At 47.2% G+C, this 21440-nt stretch overlaps 2 protein-coding genes across 2 annotated transcripts in view; both read right to left on the bottom strand.

Moving 5' to 3' along the window:
- Window positions 1-541, bottom strand: part of LOC119433602 (uncharacterized) — a 69707-nt gene extending 69166 nt beyond the window's left edge. The window contains exon 1 of the mRNA XM_049659051.1: window positions 530-541. Within this exon, the coding sequence (XP_049515008.1) occupies window positions 530-541 (12 nt within the window). The remainder of the gene's footprint in view (window positions 1-529) is intronic.
- Window positions 542-9883: 9342 nt separating this feature from the next.
- Window positions 9884-21440, bottom strand: part of LOC125941549 (uncharacterized) — a 173837-nt gene continuing 162280 nt past the window's right edge. Inside the window, exon 4 of the mRNA XM_049659052.1 lies at window positions 9884-10093. Within this exon, the coding sequence (XP_049515009.1) occupies window positions 9884-10093 (210 nt within the window). The remainder of the gene's footprint in view (window positions 10094-21440) is intronic.

A 21440-nucleotide genomic window follows, 5' to 3' on the forward strand; every position in this document is an offset into this window, starting at 1 on the left:
GGGCAACATTGAATGACAGAACGATGCGCAGCCAACTGTAACAACAATTTAATTACTCGAGTGACCATATAGACTGTCGCTCTCCTTAGCTTGGGGGAACCACGTTTAAACAAGACATGTAATCCACTTAGAAAAAATAGAAAGAAAGAAAAACAGCTTAACACGGCAGCCGACCTACACACTTTTGCCAATGGTTTTACTCAATAGTGGCATTGTGAGAATTCCGTAGATAATCCCGTATTTCAAAATTGGATGGAGCTGCAGTCTTCCTAAATCATTGACGACAGAAGTCAACAAGTGAGCACGCCCAAACGACACGTACAGAAAATTTTACTGCCTAACCGACGTGCAAGTTACCGATCGCGCCCATTGACCATACCACTTTCAGGGTGCCTCCTCGCCGGGAGAGGGAGAACACGCAGGCACGCTGGCGAAAATGGACACGCACCATTCCGGTGAGGGTCCACAAACCTGCCAAACGCGTGTCAGAGTGACGAGGACGACGACTGTTCTCGCCTCCCCAACTTACTTGCAGTCCCATGCTTCGCGTCGCCTTGGAATTAAGTGGCGCCTCTTTGCCTGCCTGCCCGCTGACCGATGTCAAAACCCCACAAGCAAGTGTATGCAAGCACTGCTGCAACAAAGATATGTGCACACGGACACGCATGAACGCTTTCATGTGTAGATTTCGCGTTTTATAAACTGCGCGAAAAAACGAGCACACAGGAAAGAAAACACACACGACACCACGAGCGCGGGTTTTTTTAAAACTGACCCAAGAGCCGTTCTTGCTGCGTCATCAAACGAGGGAGAGAAAACTGTGAGCATGTGAAACGAAACGAAAATGGCAGATGTAACTTACAAATAACCATAGTAAAGGCGTAGGATGAGGTGATAAATACGTTTGAATAAAAAATAAAAAATAAAATATAATCAACAAATAAGCCACCGAACAACAAATGTAGAGGCGATGATGGCATGGTAAAGACATGAAGGATAAAGATATGGCTTAATAATATAAAAAAAAACACCAGATGTAAAGATGAAGTTGACGAAAAATATAAACTTGGCTATGAAAAGAGGTAAAACCTGGTGTAAACTATCTCTGAGGCGTTGTTTCAGTATAAAACCAAAAATCAAACAAAACCAAGAACTAGAAAAATTGAACGCCAAGACGGATTTTACACGGCACATCCAGAAAATTAACTTCTGGTAACAATCGAGAGAGACGGCGTGCTGATACACTTGTCGCCTGTTTTTATTATGTAAAAGTTTCAACAATCTCCCTTCGGTCTGGTCCCTCGATTTGAACAAGAACGTTGTGTTTTAAGAATCGGTTTGGAAGGGTTATTTCTTCCGCCCTCATCTTTCCTCTGCATCTATTACAGTGTTGGGTCAAAGTGCCTCCTGCATTGTTCTTTAGATGTCAACTGGTAAAACACCTGCCCGTTGACCAATATAAATCTGTCACAAGTCAAGGAAATTGAATACACTACACCGCAAACACACTCGGTGTAGTTCGTTTCGTGCATGGTTGAGCACTGGGGCCTAATCTTTTTCTTACCCGTCACCATTGGGCACACTGTACTAAGCTTGCACGGAGCCGAAAATACGACCTTGGCCCCGTAGCGGCTTGCCACCTTTTTGATGTTGTGCGAAACTCGATGAATGTAGGGCATGACTTGCAGTTTATATTTCTCAATATCCTCTTTCTGTTGCTTTCTACCTTTCAGTTTTTCCAAGAAACTTTCACAGGCACCTGTGATTAAACTCTGAGAGTAACCAGCCAAAAGGAAGCGCCTAACTTGCTGATCGAAACTGAGTTCTAATTTGTGCTCGCAGGATTTTTCCTGGCGGACTTACAAACTAGGGTTGCGCTGGCCGTCTTAACTAGTTTGGAATGAGCACTTTCAAACGGCACAGTGAGGCCTTCTTTGTCCTCGGGTTGTAATACCAACAGATGTGTTAAGCGTCAAAATGGAGGCTGAGGTCCAGAAACTGAAGGACATTATCCCTGGCTAGCTCGTGGGTGAAGGTGAGCCCTCCCGAAGCTGATTGAAATATATTTAAAATGCGATCTATGGCATCATTAAGGTTATCACTTTCGGACACGTGGAGTATGACTAAGTAATCATTGACATAACGGAAAATGCGCACGACTGTTCCCCGGAAATTAACTGAACTCTTTGATCAAACACCGACAGATAGATATCACAAAGAATGGGTGCAACTGCCGAACCAATGCAAATTCGGACTCCTGCACATAGTATTTCCATCAAACTCGATGGCCATGTAACTCAAATAAAAGCTTAACAGTTCAAGAAAATGCTCGGTGCTCACCCCTGCCTGTTCTGAAAGGCTCCAGTCTCTTGAATTTGTTGCCTAATGGCGGCGAACAAACCGTCATGCGGGATTGAGTAGAACATGTCCTCGATGTCAATGTGGTAGCCATCGGAAGACCTTCTTTCAGGTGTCTGACGACTTCCGTCGAAGATCGGACCAAAAAGGGGTCCTTGCCGTGGCCTAGTTGGTAAAACGCCCGCCTCGCTGCGGGAGGCTGTGGGTTCGATTCCCACCGCCGCCGGGCACCCACTGGTTCAAAAGGGTACAAGCGTACCCCGGCCTGGCGTTTGGCTTCCTTCAGGGGTGATACGCTTGGGAAAGGAGCCTGCGCCCTGAATTCCCGTCGAAACCAACGTGAGCACGGAAAAAAAGTGGTGTCTGGGCCGCTCCCATGGCGGTCATTTCCCATGTGGCGCCCCAAGCACCTATTTAGGTGGGGGCACCTTCGGGTGAGGTCAAACACCCCTTTGTAGGTTCGATTGAAGAAAGTTCCCAATTGTCTTTTGCCGATGCGATGACTCGCAGGGGGCAGTCCGGCTTACGGGTCTCACCGGTGAAGAATATCTCGAGGTGGCTCGTTACTTTGCTCTCAACAACCTTCCTTAACGAATCCATGTTCATGCTTTTTAGTAGCTAGACGGCAAGACGTTTTTGCTTCTTCGGAAAGAAGTCAGCTTGCTTGAAAATTTTTTTACGGCTTCAGTTGCCTTTCTGGGGAGGCAGGGATAACGACGAAACCGCCTTATTTTTGTATAACACGGCGAGATCGTTTTCCTTGAGGTGGCCCACCACTTTCCTTAAGGGTTCTTTTTCCCGGCTGTTCACTAATGTCGTGTGTGTTTTCTTTCTTGTGTCCTCGTTTTTTCGCGCAGTTTATAAACGTCTAAAAGCTATGAACCAACTAGCCCGCCAGGACGTCCTACTAAAGATTTCACGAAAAAGCAGCGACGTACACACGCAGTAAAAACGCACGCGCTCACACACGCGCACATACACTCAAGCAAAGTGCGCACGCGCCCTTTCCGACCGCACTCACACCCAAGCACAGAGACGCTATTTTTTTCGTCATAATATCGGCTCACATTGTATTATTCTAATGGCATTCTCAGCTTGAAGCGAGTTGCTAAATAGAGCGGTAGCGCCACATTAGAGGCACATCCTTCGATACGGTAACATGTAACGCGACGGCCGAAACGTTCAGGCTCACTTGGTTCGTGCAGCATCGCCCGCCATTCTCGAACAATATTATTCTTGCACGCTGGGACCAAGGCGTCCATAGAGCACAAGTAACGCCACAGCCCCGAATGGAAGTACCACTAGCTATTTATATCGCGCACGAAAAATCGTTTCACCACGTTACCACGTTTCACCAGAGGTGACTGATGCGAGGTTGGCTCCGCTGGACGAGGCTCGCCGGGCGTGCATGAATGACATTGCGGCTGCCCGGCCTATAGCAGTCGATGGATGTTAGGCCTAAAATCGCGTCTTCATGCCGTCGTCCACGAGGCAATCTCCGTCGTGTGCGGCGTGCCGAGGAAGACATCGAGATGTCGTTGCTGCCATGATGAGGCTTGTAGAAACGGCCGCTGATATCCAAAGTATAGTATCCATGAGTTGAAGTGCACGAAAGAATTGCAGAGCCGTAAAGGACCCGACTGTGCCTAGCATGCGACTGCCGCTCTAGCCTCGATTTTACTCCATTTACATATGAGATTTCTCGTGAGGGAGAAAACTCAATTTTAAGGTCGATTTTAGTGATTTTAGTGGTTTTAGTGTTGGGAATGAATTCATGTTTTTATATAGAATACGTTTCCGCTGATGAATAAAATTTCGCGCTGAGGAGTTTAAAAAGGTTGCGCGTCGTATCTCTTACCTATGTCGCCTGTAAGTTGTGTTTGCAGTGCACGGAGGAATACATTTTTACTCCATTTCACGGCACGAGGTTTTAGCACTGATAAACTCCATTTTGTAAATGGAGTGATATCAGGTCATTCCGTTTTTTTACTCCATCATTTCGGGAAGGAGGTAAAATGATGGTTTTATGGTTTTCTTACTCCATGGTGATGGAGTAAATGTATTGGGCAATGGAGTTTTAAAAGGTATTGAACCATAAAACCCCCATTCGGGCTCATTTGTGTTTACAGTGGTGTTGTCCTTGGTGTGTTTGTTTGCCTATATATATGACCACATAAAGCCAACAGACAATGAATCCAAGGAAGCATCGGAGAAATTAAGTGTGGTTGAAATTGGAATGCAGAAAATAATAATTATTTTCTTAACATTAACCAAATCAAGCTCCTCGGTTCCCCCTTCTTCTCTCGTTTATATAGAGGTCTATCACGGTAAGCAGAGAGAGAGCGAACTGTGAACTACACCATGCGACATGAGTCCCCAAATTGGAATGTAGAAAATAATGGTTATTTTCTTAACATTAACAAAATTAGGATCCTCGGTTCCCCCTTCTTCTCTCCTTCCCTCTCCTTAACGTCCCATCTCAAGGCAACATGTGCACGGCACGGAGAGGAGGCGAGGCACACGCCGCTCCGCGAGGTGGTTGCTAGGCTACGCAATGACGTCATAGCTCGGTGAGGTTTTGCGACAGCCTTTTTAGGGTTATCTAGAACAGCTTCGCTGTTAAAAGCGGGAAATTCGAACATGTAATTATAACTGTATGCAAATTAGGCGCGTCGAAAAACATTGAAAAATTTTGTTTTACTGTTTTTGCCTTCCACTATAATCATTAAAATCCCTCAGGCGCCGAAACAGACGATAATTACTCCGACAGTGCACAACAGCAGTGTGTCGATCCTTCGAAGCTCCTCGGTTCCCCTTTCTTCTCCTCGTTTATATAGAGGTCTATCACGGTAAGCAGAGAGAGAGAGGTGAACTACACGATGCGACATGAGTCCCCAGACGTCGCTCCCACACATCAGTTATACTTCCGGAGCCTGTGGCTGGTTGAGCAAATTGGATGACGTCGTGCTCAACCACCCAATGAGCTCAACAAAGTTTGCTAAAACAGCCAGTTAAAGCACGCCGTTCGCCAAGGTGAATTATCGCCGAAGTAGATCGTTTCATAGGTGGGCCGACGGCTCGTAGCGTTGCGTGCGCTGTGTTCTCGCCGTTCAGTTGGCGTTAAATCGCTAGACAGCACGAAGGTGACTTCGCTCGCTGCTCACGCCAGCGTTTTGGCAGCGATGTGGTCATCGAGTGGGATGCGTTCATGTTGGCCTGTGCGCGCTGACACCATGCTTGTTAATTTATTTAGTAAGCGAATTATTATTTACAAGTGAAACACTCCGGCTGCTGCTGCGTATGTCTTGAATACGATCTGCGATGCGGACAGTGTCTAGGCGCCCCGATAGCGTCGTGAGCTGGTACAATAAGTTTGCGTTGTCGTACAGACTTTCCTTATATTTGTACTGCGTTTCTTCCGAACTACACGCCAACATCATGGCCCCCGTCGTCGTTATTCTGTCGATCGACGAGCCGAGCCAACTCATCGATAACCAAGGCGAAGGCAGCGCCACTTTTATACTCAATACAAACGACAGGCCTACCTGCACATTGTAAGTAAGAAAGAAATTGTAACAGAAAAAAATGTATTTAAATACTAATACAAAGACCACGAACCACGTACACCAATACAAGTTCACGTGATAGACCTCTCGTGCATCTCCATGTTCTGGCCGCGTGGGGCGCTAAAGGTCCTTTTTCGCGACTTTGAGTGAAGTAAAATATAGATAACGTTTAATGAGAAAAACATGGCTTGTTTTAACGAGTACGATAGAGAACATCAACCAGCGGGCTTATCTCGATTCATGTTCTGAGCGGTTGTCTGCCCCTTTAAATAGGCTGATAACAACGAAGATAAGTGTATATTGCTGAGCACATTTTCTCATATATGCTTTTCGTAGCTGCTTGCAACTTTTTAATGAACGTCTTGTCAGCTAGGACAGTATTTAAAGAATGATATAATTATGTTAAACTACCTAATTGAATGTAATCAATTGGGAGCATCTCAATTCGACTGTGATAGCTTAGTTTGTGCAAGACGATCGATCTCTTGTTAAAGATTGGTCCATGTTAGCGGGGACACCCTGTATATAAAAAAAGGGAAATTGATATGCAGATTTTCAATAAATACTTTCACCTTCTTGACTGATTGCTTTTGATCTTGACAAATGCGATGTTTGGTACAGCGCACGCAGTTGCTGTTTGCGCACCCGGACTGCAGCATGGCGGTGCTGCTGTTCTTCGTGAGATGCGGGGCCGGAGGGAAACTGCGACCGAGAGAACGAGGTCACTGCAGCCAATGGCGTGCCTCTCTTGAAGTTGTTCAAGTCACAGGTCCCGGAGCCCACCACCACAGGGTTATGTGCCATTGCGCTTGGACCATTTCTGCACTATCACCAGGATCGGCCCACATTTCTGCGCAAATCGGACGGACGGATTTCGGTTTCGCCTAGCCATATACAGCTTCGCTGTTAATGTAATTCACGTGTGGTGCTGCCGATGAAGCATATCGGGTCCATTTATTTTAGCAGTGACACAACTTTGGCACTATGCTCGGCTTGTGCATTTCAGGAGAGAATGCAAGTTATTTTCCGGATAGTGCAAGTCGTACGTACGCTGTGAGCACTCTAGAAGTTGACTAGAAAAGATAGCAGATAGATGTCGCAATATCAAAACGCACATTTTTAGCGCTAAGATTAGGGTAGTAAATTAGGAGAGGAAAGCTTTGTAACGTACGCTTTCATACTAGATATTGATCGTCTGTTTATTACATTATTTCTATAAAACAAAAAAGACCCGGGCAGGTCATGAAAGGGATATTGTCAGCAAGCTATCACTGTTTCCCTAAGTCCTTTGCGCAAACCGAAATATCACCCACTGCAGTCTACTCCCGCATTGTTCAACTTTCTTTACCTTGCGTCTTGGTTGCTGTAGTCTCTGTGAAGCCAGGTGGAAGACGTGAAAATGTCTGTTCTACAAAAGAAATGTCTGTGCATTTTCTAGCAGTGCTTTTACCATGAACACGAACTTTTCCAGCTAATGTGCAACTTCTCAGAATTGTAGGAAACATTCTGAAGGCACATAACTCTAAAAAGATGTTCAAGTAGAAAACATAAGATATTGCAGGCCCGATATGTATCACATTCGTTTACGCGGTGCGCTAAAGTAGAAAATTTCTGATAGTGCGCGTCTGCTTCACTTACCAGATCTACGAAAATGTGGGCACTTACGTTTCGCGAAACACTACGAGGTTGTAAGAGTGTACTGCAATTTTTCCACCTATAATTCTCACATAAAAAAATTATGGGGTTTTACGTGCCAAAACCAGTTCTGATTATGAGGCACGCCGTAGTGGGGGACTCCGGAAATTTGGACCACCTGGGGTTATTTAACGTGCACCTAAATCTAAGTACACGGGTGTTTTCGCATTTCGCCCCCATCGAAATGCGGCCGCCGTGGCCGGGATTCGATCCCGCGACCTCGTGCTCAGCAGCCCAACACCATAGCCACTGAGCAACCGCGGCGGGTGATTCTCACATAAATATTGTAACATTCATCTAAACTTTCCTTATATAGTTGTCATAATTTTTCCAAAGTGCGACAAGTAAACAAACCTCAGAGTGTTTTGACTTTTTTTTCGTACAAGTTTTTTTCTTTGTTTCTCGCTCCTTGTGAAATGTCAAACTGCTATTGTAATCGTAAGGATTTCATAACCTTGAATGTACCTCTATGTCAGTCGACCTTATGTTTTTCTCCTGCTAGATATTTGTGCCTGTCATATAGGACACTTCATGTCGGTACGTTTACCGTAGTTAAAGTGGAAAAAATGAGACATCCACCGTATCTTCATCTCATTTCCCCCCCTTAATTACTCCTCTCCACCTAACGGGTTTCCGCTGAACTACTACGTTTACCGTAGTTGTAGTGTCAGCATAAATTGAAACGCGAATAGGAAGCAACCGATCAGAACGCTTCTTATGCGTAATTGCATGGAAGTGCAATGCGTAATCGTTCTGTAACCGGTTTCTAAGCATGAAGGAGTACCAAGTTTGCGTTTTGGAGCCATCGTTACAAATGCAGGTGAACCAAACAATTGGGAACAACGCATAGGAGTAGTTACGGAATTGTTCGCGCTTGATTTTATGCTGATAGTGCTCATTCAATTGTCTGCATCAACGCGAAAAGCTTAGCAACTCACGGTCTAGCGAAGCTATCCAAAGGTCGCTAAACAAGGAGGCGCATTTGTTAGCTATAATTCCGGAATGTATAGTAGAGAAAATTATTGTCGTAATCAGGAGCCACATATTCCGAGAAATATTTTGGGGATTTAGAGTGTGGCCTATCACATGAGGCCGCAAAATTCAAAGCATTCAATGTTCCCTCGTATTGCCCGGTATAAATCTTTGTTCGGGTGAGGGATGCCATGTCGACGGTGTCATCGGCTCACCAGTCCATTCGAAAGGACGTCTCATCACGAGGACACGGCGCATGCTCACGCACGTTGAGCGTGGGCACGTGACGAGCATGAACGATGTTCACGAAGCTCGCAACAACGTGCGCACTTGAGGCGCCGCTGCTTTTAGCGTAACACAAAGAGCCACAAACCTGTCGGGGCGCACAACCTTTGCGGCTTCTCGCCGCCGATTTGGTCGCGTTGTGTTAGCATATCGGCGATGTTCATCAACTGCAGCGAGCAGCGTTGCCACCTCGCGCACTTTTTGGCAATGAAGCCGCGTGGACGGAGCTTCCGCACATGTGTAGTACTACGCCAAGTAGTACATCAGTTTCACAGCGCTTTTGGTTTCTTGGAACCGACGCTGGGGGGATATCAGCGTAGCTTTCGAGTGCGACAGTCTTGCCCAGACGTGGAAGAAGCAGAAAATTAAGTCGAGTTTTACACTGAGTGGTGTTATTTTGCGGCTGCAAAAAGATGTTTCTTCCACAACTAAAACGAAAGAAGATATGTGGGACTTATTTTCAGAAGCGTTCTTATACTTGCGCGCGCTTTGCCTCCCTTTTCTTTAGAGAGTTTGCATACGTAAAGTTGTAAAGTTTGTAAGCCCGGCCGCAAACCACTGGGCTTACAAAAGAACCCCAAATGAGTACAAAAGAACGCAAGCCGGGCGTAGAGCTTTGCGTACGCAAAATCTGCCACAGCAACAGATTGTCGGCTTGCGGAGGAGCACATTCACAGCACATTCGCATGACACAGCACATTCGCATCGCTGCGAATGTGCTGTGTCATGACGTCACTACGGGTCGTTCCTGACGCGGCGTCTTTCAAGAGTTCTCAGGTACAGCCACTACTTGAAGTTAACAAGGGTGGCGGATTGGGCGAGATGGTATTCCATGACGTCTTCTTGGATTAGCGCAACTCAGAATGACTGGAGGAAACCAGACAAGAAAAAAAACACGTAAGAAAAAAACAGGGGACAAAGGAGAGCGCCCCTCTGTTAGACAGTTTTTTTTCAAGTGTTTGGTTGCCCTCCCTCATTCTGGGTTGCCATAATTTAAGAAGACGTCATTACTTGAAGGCCGCGCTGAAGACCTTAAGGCGGTGCGCCGAGGCCTCTGGTGTGGTCGCAGTGGACACGGTGCTGTTATCGGGAAAGCTATTCCTGCTGCTGCTGCTCAGGCTATCGCGAGACCAGCTCAGCACTGACGAGCACGCCGGTGAGGACACGTCGGCGACCGCGTTGCTCAGGCCCACCTTGGTCAGCAACCGCCGACGCACCTGCGAGCAGAAATCACCGGTTAATCGCGCATCTATTGGGCACAAAATTGGACGCGCGTCCAATCGCAGGCCGGAGCGAGAGAAATCATTGAAGCCACGACGAATAGACAAGTAATGATCGAGTCAGTGTGCCGGATCTATCAAACAAGAAAATTGATTGCCATAAAAAATTGGCGTGGTGCGATTAGACCTTTTAGAGCGCAGCTGTCAGGCGCCCGTTCCTGCGGCGAGCGTCGGTGTCGTCCCTCGGCGTAACCGAGCAAACGAGCAGCAGAAGGACGGTGATAGCGACTCGCACCAACTTTCCCAATCTGCAGCACCTCTGGCGAGGAGGAAAGCGGAGGAGAAGGGCGTGAGAAGAAAAGCGTAGTGCGGCGACGAGAGTCGCCTGTGTGAAAACAAAGCATCAGCGGAGGTCTGCTGATCGCGCCCACTCGTCGCGAGGCAGTCGTGCCAAACTTCGCTCCGTCTGCAACGTGCCGCACGAGTCATACAGCTGCACTCTACTTTCGCATCAGGGAGTGTAGTAATCGTCGGTCATTCCTTTTTCTCTCGAAATAAATGAGTTGAAGATAGTGCTTCGCCAAAAGAGTTCACCAAAAGTTCAACGCTAATAGACGTTTTCTTTAAAGCAGCTGTATATAGCAGCGACCATTTTTTAAGTGCGAAACATTTTTTAGCGAACATTTGCTACTTTGACAGTATCTATCTATCTATCTATCTATCTATCTATCTATCTATCTATCTATCTATCTATCTATTATCTATCTATCTATCTATCTATCTATCTATCTATCTATCTATCTATCTATCTATCTGTCTGTCTGTCTGTCTGTCCTGTCTGTCTGTCTGTCTGTCTGTCTGTCTGTCTGTCTGTCTGTCTGTCTGTCTGTCTGTCTGTCTGTCTGTCTGTCTGTCTGTCTGTCTGTCTGTCCGTCTGTCTGTCTGTCCGTCCGTCCGTCCGTCCGTCGTCCGTCCGTCCGTCCGTCTGTCTGTCTGTCTGTCTGTCTGTCTGTCTGTCTGTCTGTCTGTCTGTCTGTCTGTCTGTCTGTCTGTCTGTCTGTCTGTCTGTCGGTCGGTCGGTCGGTCGGTCGGTCGGTCGGTCGGTCGGTCGGTCGGTCGGTCGGTCGGTCGGTCGGTCGTCTGTCGGTCTGTCTGTCTGTCTGTCTGTCTGTCTGTCTGTCTGTCTGTCTGTCTGTCTGTCTGTCTGTCTGTCTGTCTGTCTGTCTGTCGGTCCGTCTGTCTGTCTGTCTGTCTGTCTGTCTGTCTGTCTGTCTGTCTGTCTGTCTGTCTGTCTGTCTGTCTGTCTGTCTGTCTGTCTGTCTGTCTGTCTGTCTGTCGGTCCGTCCTGTCCGTCGTCCGTCCGTCCGTCCGTCCGTCCGTCCGCCTACGTCTTGGTGCTCTCATGGTCGTATCGTTAACTTGGTGTTTACCAAAATTGGCATAGTATGACAGGAGTGTTTGACGAACATAAGTCGTAGGTCATGACATAAATGTCATAATATGCGTGTCATTTAGGTCTGACCCAGCGAAAAAGATAAACACTCAAAAATCACTGAAATGGGTTCGGACGTGGGCACTAAGTGAAGGAAACACTAACGGATTGTGATAGAAGTCATAGTCATGACCATGACTCAGCAAAAATGAGAATGACTCAGCAGAAAAAAACTAACACTCAAAAACCAATGGAATGGGTTCGGATGCGCTACTAAGTGAAGGAAAAGGCTAAAGGTTGATGGTCGAAGTCATTGTCATGAGCATGAGTAAGGCTTTCGCCTTAAGGTCTCTTAGGTGTAGCTAAAGGGACTCCTGAGGATTCGATCATCACATGAATGTCATGACATGTGCGTCATGCAGTTCATGAAAGAGCCGCCTACGTCTTGGTGCTCTCATGGTCGTTTCTTTAACTTGGTAGGCTCCCCGCACACTGCTTCACATAACATTGATTCCCACAGGGCGTGGGATCTGCCGGCTTTTTACAGCGAAGCAGTTAAGGGCTCACTCTTCGATGGTCGCGTCCGGCAATAGAAAAAAAAAAAACATGGCGCAGTTTCACCCGAAAGGCGAAGCTTCAATTGCGATAGCAAATTAGTAGAGAGCTATACGGAGTAAGGATAGTAGTTTTATCAGCGGTATAAACTTGGACATGCAGCAGCACCAGCAACGCGCAGAACTGTTGTCGACGCCGTCGGTGTTTCGCCCGCGTTCGCACCGAACGCCCGCGGCGTTGGTGACTGTTGCCGGTGCCTGTGGGGGCGGCTTGGAGGTTTTCGACGAGATCACAACGGATGATGATAAGTGGTTCTTGAGGGAAAGGGAAAGGTTGGCGCTATCTTCTGCAGCCCTTGAGGGAGCACGGCTCAGCGCCAAAACGGGACACTCGTCTAGCAGCGTCGGAAGTGGTTGCGAAGCGAGAAGGTTGCGAGGTGAGAAGGTGGTAAACCCTTCTCGCCTCGCAACGTTTTTATATAGTTACGCATTTGGTGCCGCAGCTAAACGTCACCTCCCCTCCCTCCCCCCGTCCCTCCACGGCCTTTCGCGTGATGGAAGAAGTCGCGTCTGCTCTCTCTATATATGGTGATTGTAAAGGAGGAAAGAGACGCTTAATTCTGCAGCCCTTCAGGGAGCAAGGCGCAGAACGCGCGTTTGCTCTTCGCCGTGCGTTCGCTCCCCGTGAAAGCGCGCGTCCCTCGCGCCCTTTCACTCGCACATACAGCGTCCGGAGCGCGGCGGCGATTTCATCGCCGTTGACGTCATACGGAACCTCACGGCGACGGCTACGCCGACGGCATTATTCCGCTTCGAGTGTCCACATAATTGCTATCGCAATAAAACTCTCGTATGCTGTGTGTGCGAGTGAAAGCGCGTGAGGATGAGGGACGTGCGCTTTCACGGAGAGCGAACGCGACTTCCCAGTGGTAAGAAACATTGGAGGACGCTTAAGCTTCGCCTTTAAGAGTAGAACACGATATCGGGACCCGTTCGCATCGCAACACGCTGCTGTAGGTCTGGTAGAAATGCTGGAAAAGGGGTTTGTGTTTGAGTTTCCTCGTAGCAGAATTAGGTGGTCTCGTACATTCAAATTACGATCCGACGCCGATTGTCCGACGGCGAATCCGACGCCGAATGGTAAAGTCGTGCTTTACCATTTTCCTGACGGATTTCACTTTGAGAAATTCAATTTTTGTTCAACAACACCTTGCACCACGTGGAGGGCCTTCGCGGTCGGGGTGGTTGGCGATTTTCTCCGATACCCCCGTCGCACGCCGGTTGCCGACGCCGGATTTTCTGCGACACGGGGCCCTTAACGCTATCTGGTTAAAAAGTTTTTTTTTGTTTCCCTATGGTTCCGTCACGTAGCCAGCGTTTTGACAGCGGTCATTTGTGTGCGGTCACACAAACAAAGCGCACAACTATTGTCGACGTCGGCGCCGTATTGCCCGCGTTCGTAGCGAACGCGCGTGGCGTTGGCGACATGTTTATGAGGAACGTGCCAACCTTTGCCGTACACCCTATGGCGGTGTACCGAAGCGACCATAAGGCCATGGTCCCTGTGGTCACTAAATAAATGAAAACCACCGGATCATATATATTTCTCATTGTTTTATATTTCAAATAATCATTCACCATCACAGCTTAATAAACATAATGGGAAATACATAATTCCCATAATTCCCAAATCAATAATGGTGGCGTGGAGCAGAGGTAGAATACCCGGCTCCAAATCTGAAGCTCTTAAGTTCAAATTCTACTCCAGTCCACCACATTTTTCAGGCATGGAGTGGTGCCTGACACCGGCAAGAAAAAAAAGTTGTCGCAGTTTCACCTGAAAGGCGAAGCATCAATTGCGATAGAAAATTTGTAGAGAGCTATACGGAGTAATGATAGTAGCTTTATCAGCTGTATAAACTTTGACATGCAGCAGCACCGGCAACACGCAGAACTGTTGTCGACGCCGTCGCCGTTTTGCCCGCGTTCGCACAAAATGCGTGCGGCGTTGGTGACTGTTGCCGGAGCCTCTGATATAAATAGGCACTTGGTGCCGCAGCTAAACGTCGCCTCCCTTCCCTCCCCCTCCCTCCCACGGCCTTTCGTGCGTCAGAAGAAGGCGCGTTTGCTCTACATATATGGTGATGGTAAAGGAGGAAAGAGACGCCTACTTCTGCAGCCCTTAAGGGAGCACAGCACAGAACGCGCGTTTGTTCTCCGCCGTGCGTTCACTCCCCGTGAAAGCGCGCGTCCCTCGCGCCCTTTCACTCGCATATACAGCGTTCGGCGGCGCACGGCGACGATTTCATCTCCATTGACGTCATACGGAACCTCACGGCGACGGCGGCGGCGACGGCGACGCCGACGGCAGAAATCTGCTTTGGAGTGTCCATATAATTGCTATCGCAATAAAACATATATTGCCGAGAAATAGTGGGGCTATACTAGTTCAGGTGCAACCAAACTAGGAAGGCCCACTAAGCTTCATCAAAGTCACTCCCTCATCAGAACCGGAATTGGCCTCCCTGGTGCAGTATTGAGCCACTACCTCCCTCATGACTCCGACAATTAACCCATGGCCCTCAGTCCCCAGTGGCTGCGGAGCACCTGACCAAGGCAGCGGTCAGACCTGCGACGGGGCAGAGGGTGCTAATAATCACTGGGTCCGAACAGGCCGCCAATGGAAACTGAACCTGGCAACGTTCAACACGCGCACCCTCTCGAGTGATGCTAGTTTAGCAGGACTATTTGAAAAAATTATCAGGCATTGCCTGGGATATTATTGGCCTTAGTGAGGTTAGAAGAACTAGTGAGGCTTACACAGTGCTGACTAACGGCCATGTCCTCTGCTATAGAGGTCTTCCAGACAAGAGACAATCCGGGGTAGAATTTATAGTCCATAACAACATAGCGGGCAACATTGATGAATTCTACAGCATTAATGAGAGGGTAGCAGTCGTAATAAAGCTGAATAGAAGGTACAAAATGAAGGTAGTATAAGCCTACGCCCCAACCTCTAGTCACGATGATGAAGAAATAGAACAGTTTTATGAAGATATTGAATTAGCTATGAGAAAGGTACAAACTCAGTATACTGTAGTCATAGGTGATTTCAATGCAAAAGTGCGAAAAAATCAGGATGGTGAGCAAGCAATTGGCAACTACGGCATCGATTCTGGGAATGCAAGAGGAAAGATGTTAGTAGAATTCGCGGAAAAGAATAGGCTCGAAATAATGAATACCTTCTTCAGGAAGCGCAGCTACAGGAAGTGGACCTGGAAAAGCCCTAATGGAGAAACAAGGAATGAAATATATTTCATACTCTCTGCCGATCCAAGCATAGTGAAGGATGTAGAAGTGTTAGGTAAGGTAAAGTGCAGTGACCGTAGGTTAGTGAGATTTTGGATTTCTCTCAATTTGAAGAGAGAAAAAGTGAAATTAGTCAAGAGGAAACAGGCCAACCTAGAGGCAGTAAGGGTAAAAGCAGACCAATTCAGGCTGGTGCTCGCAAACAAATATGCAGCTTTAGAAAATGAAGATAAAGACAGCATAGAGGTCATGAATGAAACCGTAACTAGGTTGATCTCAGAAGCAGCAATTGAAGTGGGAGGTAAGGCACCAAGGGAACCAGTAGGTAAGCTTTCCCAAGAAACAAAGGACCTAATAAAGAAATGACAGAAGATGAAAATGTCCAACTCAAGAGATCAGATAGAATTCGCTGAACTGTCAAAACTGATCAACAAGAAGAAAGTAAGGGATATTCGAAATTATAACGTGGGAAAGATTGAGGAAGCCGTAAAATATGGACGCAGCATTAAATCAGTAAAAAGAAAGCTTGGAATAGGACAAGGCAAGATGTATGCACTGAAAGATAAGCATGGTAATATCATCAGCAATTTCGATGACATAGTAAAAGAAGCGGAAGAATTCCATACTGACCTGTACAGTACCCAAAACGGCCAAGCTACTTTCATTCGAAATAATGATGAACCGGATACAGAGGCTCCTTCCATAACTAGCGATGAAGATAGAAGGGCCTTCAAAGACATGACCAGGGGAAAGAAAAGATGGAATAAAAGTAGATTTAATCAAACATAGAGGAGATATCATGCTTGAAAAGCTTGCGGCCCTTTATACGCAATGCCTCACAACTTCAAGTGTACCAGAGAGCTGGAAGAACGTCAACATTATGCTAATGCTTAAGGGAGACGTTAAAGAATTGAAGAATTATAGACCAGCAGTCATACAGGCATTGCGTAATCAAGGAATACAAGTGGCATACGTGAATATCTTAGCAAATATCTACAGAGATTCCACAGCTACCTTGGTTCTCCACAAGAAAAGTAGAAAGTTACCTATCAAGAAAGGGGTCAGGCAAGGAGACACAATCTCTCCAATGCTATTCACTGCATGCTTAGAAGAAGTATTCAAGCTCTTAGAATGGGAAGGCTTAGGAGTGAGGATCAACGGCGAATATCTCAGCAACCTTCGGTTTGCAGATGACATTGTCCTATTCAGCAACAATGGAGACGAATTACAGGAAATGATTGAGGACCTTAATCGAGAAAGTGTAAGAATTGGGTTGAAGATGAATATACAGAATACAAAGATAATGTTCAATAGCCTGGCAAGGGAACAAGAATTCAGGATCGCCAGTCAGCCTCTAGAGTCGGTAAAGGAGTACGTTTATCTAGGTCAATTACTCACAGGGGACCCTGATCATGAGAAATAAATTCACAAACGAATAAAATTGGGTTGGAGTGCATACGGCAGACATTGCCAAATCCTGACTGGGAGCTTACCACTGTCGTTGAAAAGAAAAGTGTACAATCATTGCATTCTACCCGTGCTAACATATGAGGAAGAAACTTGGAGGTTAACAAAGAAGCTCGAGAACAAGTTAAGGACCGCACAAAGAGCGATGGAACGAAAAATCTTAGGACCTATGTTAAGAGACAGGAAGAGAGCGGTGTGGATCAGAGAACAAACGGGGATAGCTGATATTCTAGTTGACATTAAGCGGGAGAAATGGAGCTGGGCAGGCCATGTAATACGTAGGATGGATAATCGATGGACCATTAGGGATACAGAATGGATACCAAGAGAAGGTAAGCGCAGTCGAGGTCGGCAGAAAACCAGATGGGGTGATGAAGTTAGAAAATTTGCAGGCGCAAGTTGGAATACAAGACAGGGGTAATTGGAGATCACAGGGAGAGGCCTTCGTCCTGCAGTGGACATAAAATATAGGGTGATGATGATGACATAATTCCCACCATAGTACAGCTTCGCTGGTCTTCCATCTCCACCCCAGTGGAAGGGCTGAGAGTTTTTTTTTTTTGATGTATTTGCGCTTGTGTTTATAGTATACCTGTGACCGCGGCGTTGTTTGAGCAGGCCAACAACGAAACGATATCCTCTCTTATAGGAGATCACTTTTGTTTGCTTTCAAAGCGAATAGCATTACCTACCTTGACAGGTTTTTCTTATCTTATTGGCTGACAGAAGGCGAGGAACACGCAAAAGTGGAGAGAATTTCGGTGGGGCCGGGCTAGAGCCGTGAAACCAGATAACCGAGTGAGGAGGGTTTGCTTGCTTGATCCTCATCCGTGGCGCTTACCCACTACGGGGGATTGTCCAAGAAGCCGGCGGTTAAAGGGTAGTGTCGGCGTCGGCGGCAATTGGTCCGCTTCTTTTTTTTATCTTTCAGGGCACATGGCTGGTAGAATATCGCGGTGGTGTGCAACGGAAGAGTAAAAATGCTGGTAAAACGGATCCTCAGCCAAGAAAAGTTGGTAAGCGTACCGAAAGGTCTCAAGAACGTCGTTGTGCTTTCATGCAAAAAACTTTCTTATTGACCCTTTTCGCGGCGCTCCCGTGGGCGCTGCAATGTTTTATCACGTGGTGACGCGTCCATTGCTTGCCTCAGCTGCCTGCGTGTTTACAATGCAAGCGCGTGACGCAGGTGTGGCGCAGCAAACCTCCGTTTCGACGCATATCGTAGACGGTGACTGTGGACGACACGAAGCATTGGCCACCGCTTTAGAGGACATGTAAGTGCCTTCAGAGCTCATTACGCCTTGTCCAAACGGCGCGAGCAGCGTATGCGGTGCTTTACTAAAAGCGGGGCTAGACATGCATTCCAAGCTGTCCAAACTTTCCGCTTATTAAGTAAATGATCAGGATCAGTGTGCTCGTTCTTTATTTGGCAAACATTTTGAAGCAGCAGTTGTCATGTTTCTGACTCCGTAAAGTTCCTCGGTGCTGCCACTATTTGATTGTTTATTTTCAGCCTAATCACTCGCGGGTGTGCTCTGCTGCGATGGATTTGTTCTTGCGGCGCACAAAGCTTGGAATGCAAATGTTCTGTACTTTGTGGTAGCTTGTAGCAAAGGCGTATTATCGCTAGTCCCTCGCTTACTCTGTGGACCGTCACGAAACGTTCAGCTTCCAACATTCGTGTCTTGTCGGTGTAATCACCGTCACTCATGCTTCGGCACATTGATTCAAATGTGCGCCCATTCACTTATTATTGATACGTTGGCGGTAGGGCTGGTGTAAGTTTTCGTGCGAGTAGGGGTAAATGTGCAAATAACGTGCAAGAAACTTACTATGCCAGTAAGTGGCGTTACTTCCTTTTGTAACGAGCGGTACTCACTCTTCAGTGACCACGTTGCGGAGTTCAAGTTAGCTATACAGCGCTGGTGGATTAACTTTTTATTGCGATAGCAATTATATGGACACTTCCACCGGATTTCTGCCATCGGCGTCGCCGTCGCCGTCGTCGTCGCCGTCGCCGTGAGGTTTCGTATAGATAAAATCTTCGCCGCGTGCCGTATGCCCGAGCGGAAGCGTGCGCGGACGCACGCTGTCACGGAGAGCGAACGCACTCAATCTTCCACGCGCAAGCAAGGAAGCGGGAAGCGAGCGCCGGAGGGAGCGAGGGGGGGGGGGGGGGCGAATTTGTACTCTGCCAACAACCGCGCTCGTCGCTCGCTCGCACCGTCTCTTATCTCCACACGGCTCTGACCTTTATGCGCTGTGCATTCGCCGCTCAGTTTCCGTTGAAGCGATAGACCGCACGTACCTTCGCCCGCTGCGGCGTATATGCGCTTGCTGCCAGCGTTTTTACAGTCGTTGTCTGCAGTCATTCAGTGTGATCTATTCATGTTTGTTTGTGCGCGCTCACACCACGCTTGTTCATTCAGTTAGTAATAGTCGGGCCACATTTTCCAACGCACGCTACACATGCAATGCTGCCCGGATCGGCAGTGCAGCGCTACAGGTGTGTCCCTTCGCACGCGCTGCCCACGGGAAGCGCTTCTCATCAACACCACCGTTTCACACGCGCCTTCTCGTGGTCATCGAGTCTCTCTTCATGTCGGTCTACTTACGCCGCAGCACACCTGCTTACTTAATCAGCTCATGTTTACTACAATTCATATTGCTACCAAAGCCGCTCACCTTACTTCGTATGACATTGCTGTGTTGCTATCGCATTCATTGCTTCGCCCTTAGGGCGAAACTGTGACATTTTTTAATCATCGAGGAAAGCCGTGCATCGCGAAGGGCGGGCAACACAGGCTGTAGCAACGGCGACACAGGTTGATCCCATTCCTTAATATGCGAATCACTATTTTTGCAGCTAACTCCCGCACACGTCTTCCCTTTATCGTTACACATTTTGCAGCATGAATTAGGCACAGTGCATTAGCGAATATCCACTTGCATTTCCAGCAGCTGAAACAGTAGCAGGGCAGAAGCAGTAGTTGTTTCGTATTCGTGCGCATTCTCTGAGGCAACGTATGGCGCGCCGCCGAAAGCGCCATCTCGTTCCTCTCGAGCAGACTGCTCCGCGAAAAGGGCCAATACACAATATTCTCTCCGGCAGCCAGTGTCAGGGCAGCCATCTTCTACTCCTTTCGCAACGAGGCAGTCTCCGGCTATTCGGAAAAAAAGAAATCAGCTTTGTTGGGTACACGCCAGTTCGACGTGGTGAGTTTTCGCCGTTTTGTGACGTCGCCTGGCGAAGTGAGTTTTTGCAAATATAGGGCTGATGCGGAAAAAGTATCCGAAATAATTATTTTCGTTTTGTAAGGTATAATCATGCATAATGAGTACGTACACGTCCTATCAGATGAGGAGTCGTGCGGTTTTCCTGACGTCGCATGATAGACAAGCGAAGTGGGCGTGGCCCAAAAAAAACATTGGCCAGTCGTCAATTGCCTGCAGAATCGGGATAAAAAAATTGAAATAGCTTTGCGCTAGTTCACGAGATTCGAGACTCTTTAAAATCAACTATGAAGCGCATTGATGCTCCAGTTAGCACTTATCAGGAGTCCATTTCCTACAACATTGTTGGAACATCAGTATAATTCGCGAATTATTATTAAGACGTATTTCTCCAAACTAGTGCTATAGGCGCAGAATATACCTACGCTGAATGGAGATTTTACTCCTAAAATATGCTATCCCGCGATTGGGGCCTGCAATCTAAAGCGAATAAATACAAGGTTAACGAATAAAAGTTTGTTAAATATCGATCACTCTGCACTTTGTCTTGTAAGTTGTATCGCCCGCTTTAATTAATCTAGCCGATGTTAAAACATTGCAATATTGCCCACAGGAGATATTTATTAAGTCGGTTTCCAATAAAATAGGTAACCTACCGGTGGGTTGCGTTTTTCTCTGTTAATGTGATACCTGCGCATAGTTGTTTACCTTTGTGTGACTTTTCTGCCTGCGGTACAAGTACACCTGGTCCTTGTAATAAAGCTCGAAATTCATTAGTAGAGGACAATGCCAAGTCTCTCGGACTTGTGTGATATTCTAACCTCATTACTGACTTTCATCTTGACCTGCGCACCTCTCCATCACCTGGTGTTTTCCGCCTTGTATATAGTAATATATACAAGGCGGAGCTAAGTTTCTAGCTATATATTTGCTATATAGCAAATATATAGCTAAGCTAAGCTACCCAGGACGACCAATACCTGGGTAGTTGGTCGTCCAGTGGGCAGCGCATCGGGCTGTGCTGAGGCGTTGGGAACCAACCGTCGGATGAACTTGGGGCACTGAGTGTGTGGCCGTTCTTCAACGAGAGAGAGAAAAGACTTTATTCCAACGTATCTCTTTCATGCCCACATGGGTCAGATGCCGGACCGCCGTTCGAAGAAAATCTTTGACGCCGACTCATTGGAGCACTTGCCACTCGGTCTGAGCTGGCCTCGCAATGAACGCCTTTGATGCCAACTTGACTTACCGGGTGCCGCTCTTAATGAGCGTTCTTGACGCCAACTTGGGTTTCTTCATCTCACTGTGAGCGTCATCTTCGTTCAGCGCGTGGCTCAGCCGAATCTGT

The sequence above is a fragment of the Dermacentor silvarum genome, chromosome 11 (genome assembly GCF_013339745.2).
Source record: "Dermacentor silvarum isolate Dsil-2018 chromosome 11, BIME_Dsil_1.4, whole genome shotgun sequence".
NCBI lineage: Eukaryota > Metazoa > Arthropoda > Arachnida > Ixodida > Ixodidae > Dermacentor > Dermacentor silvarum.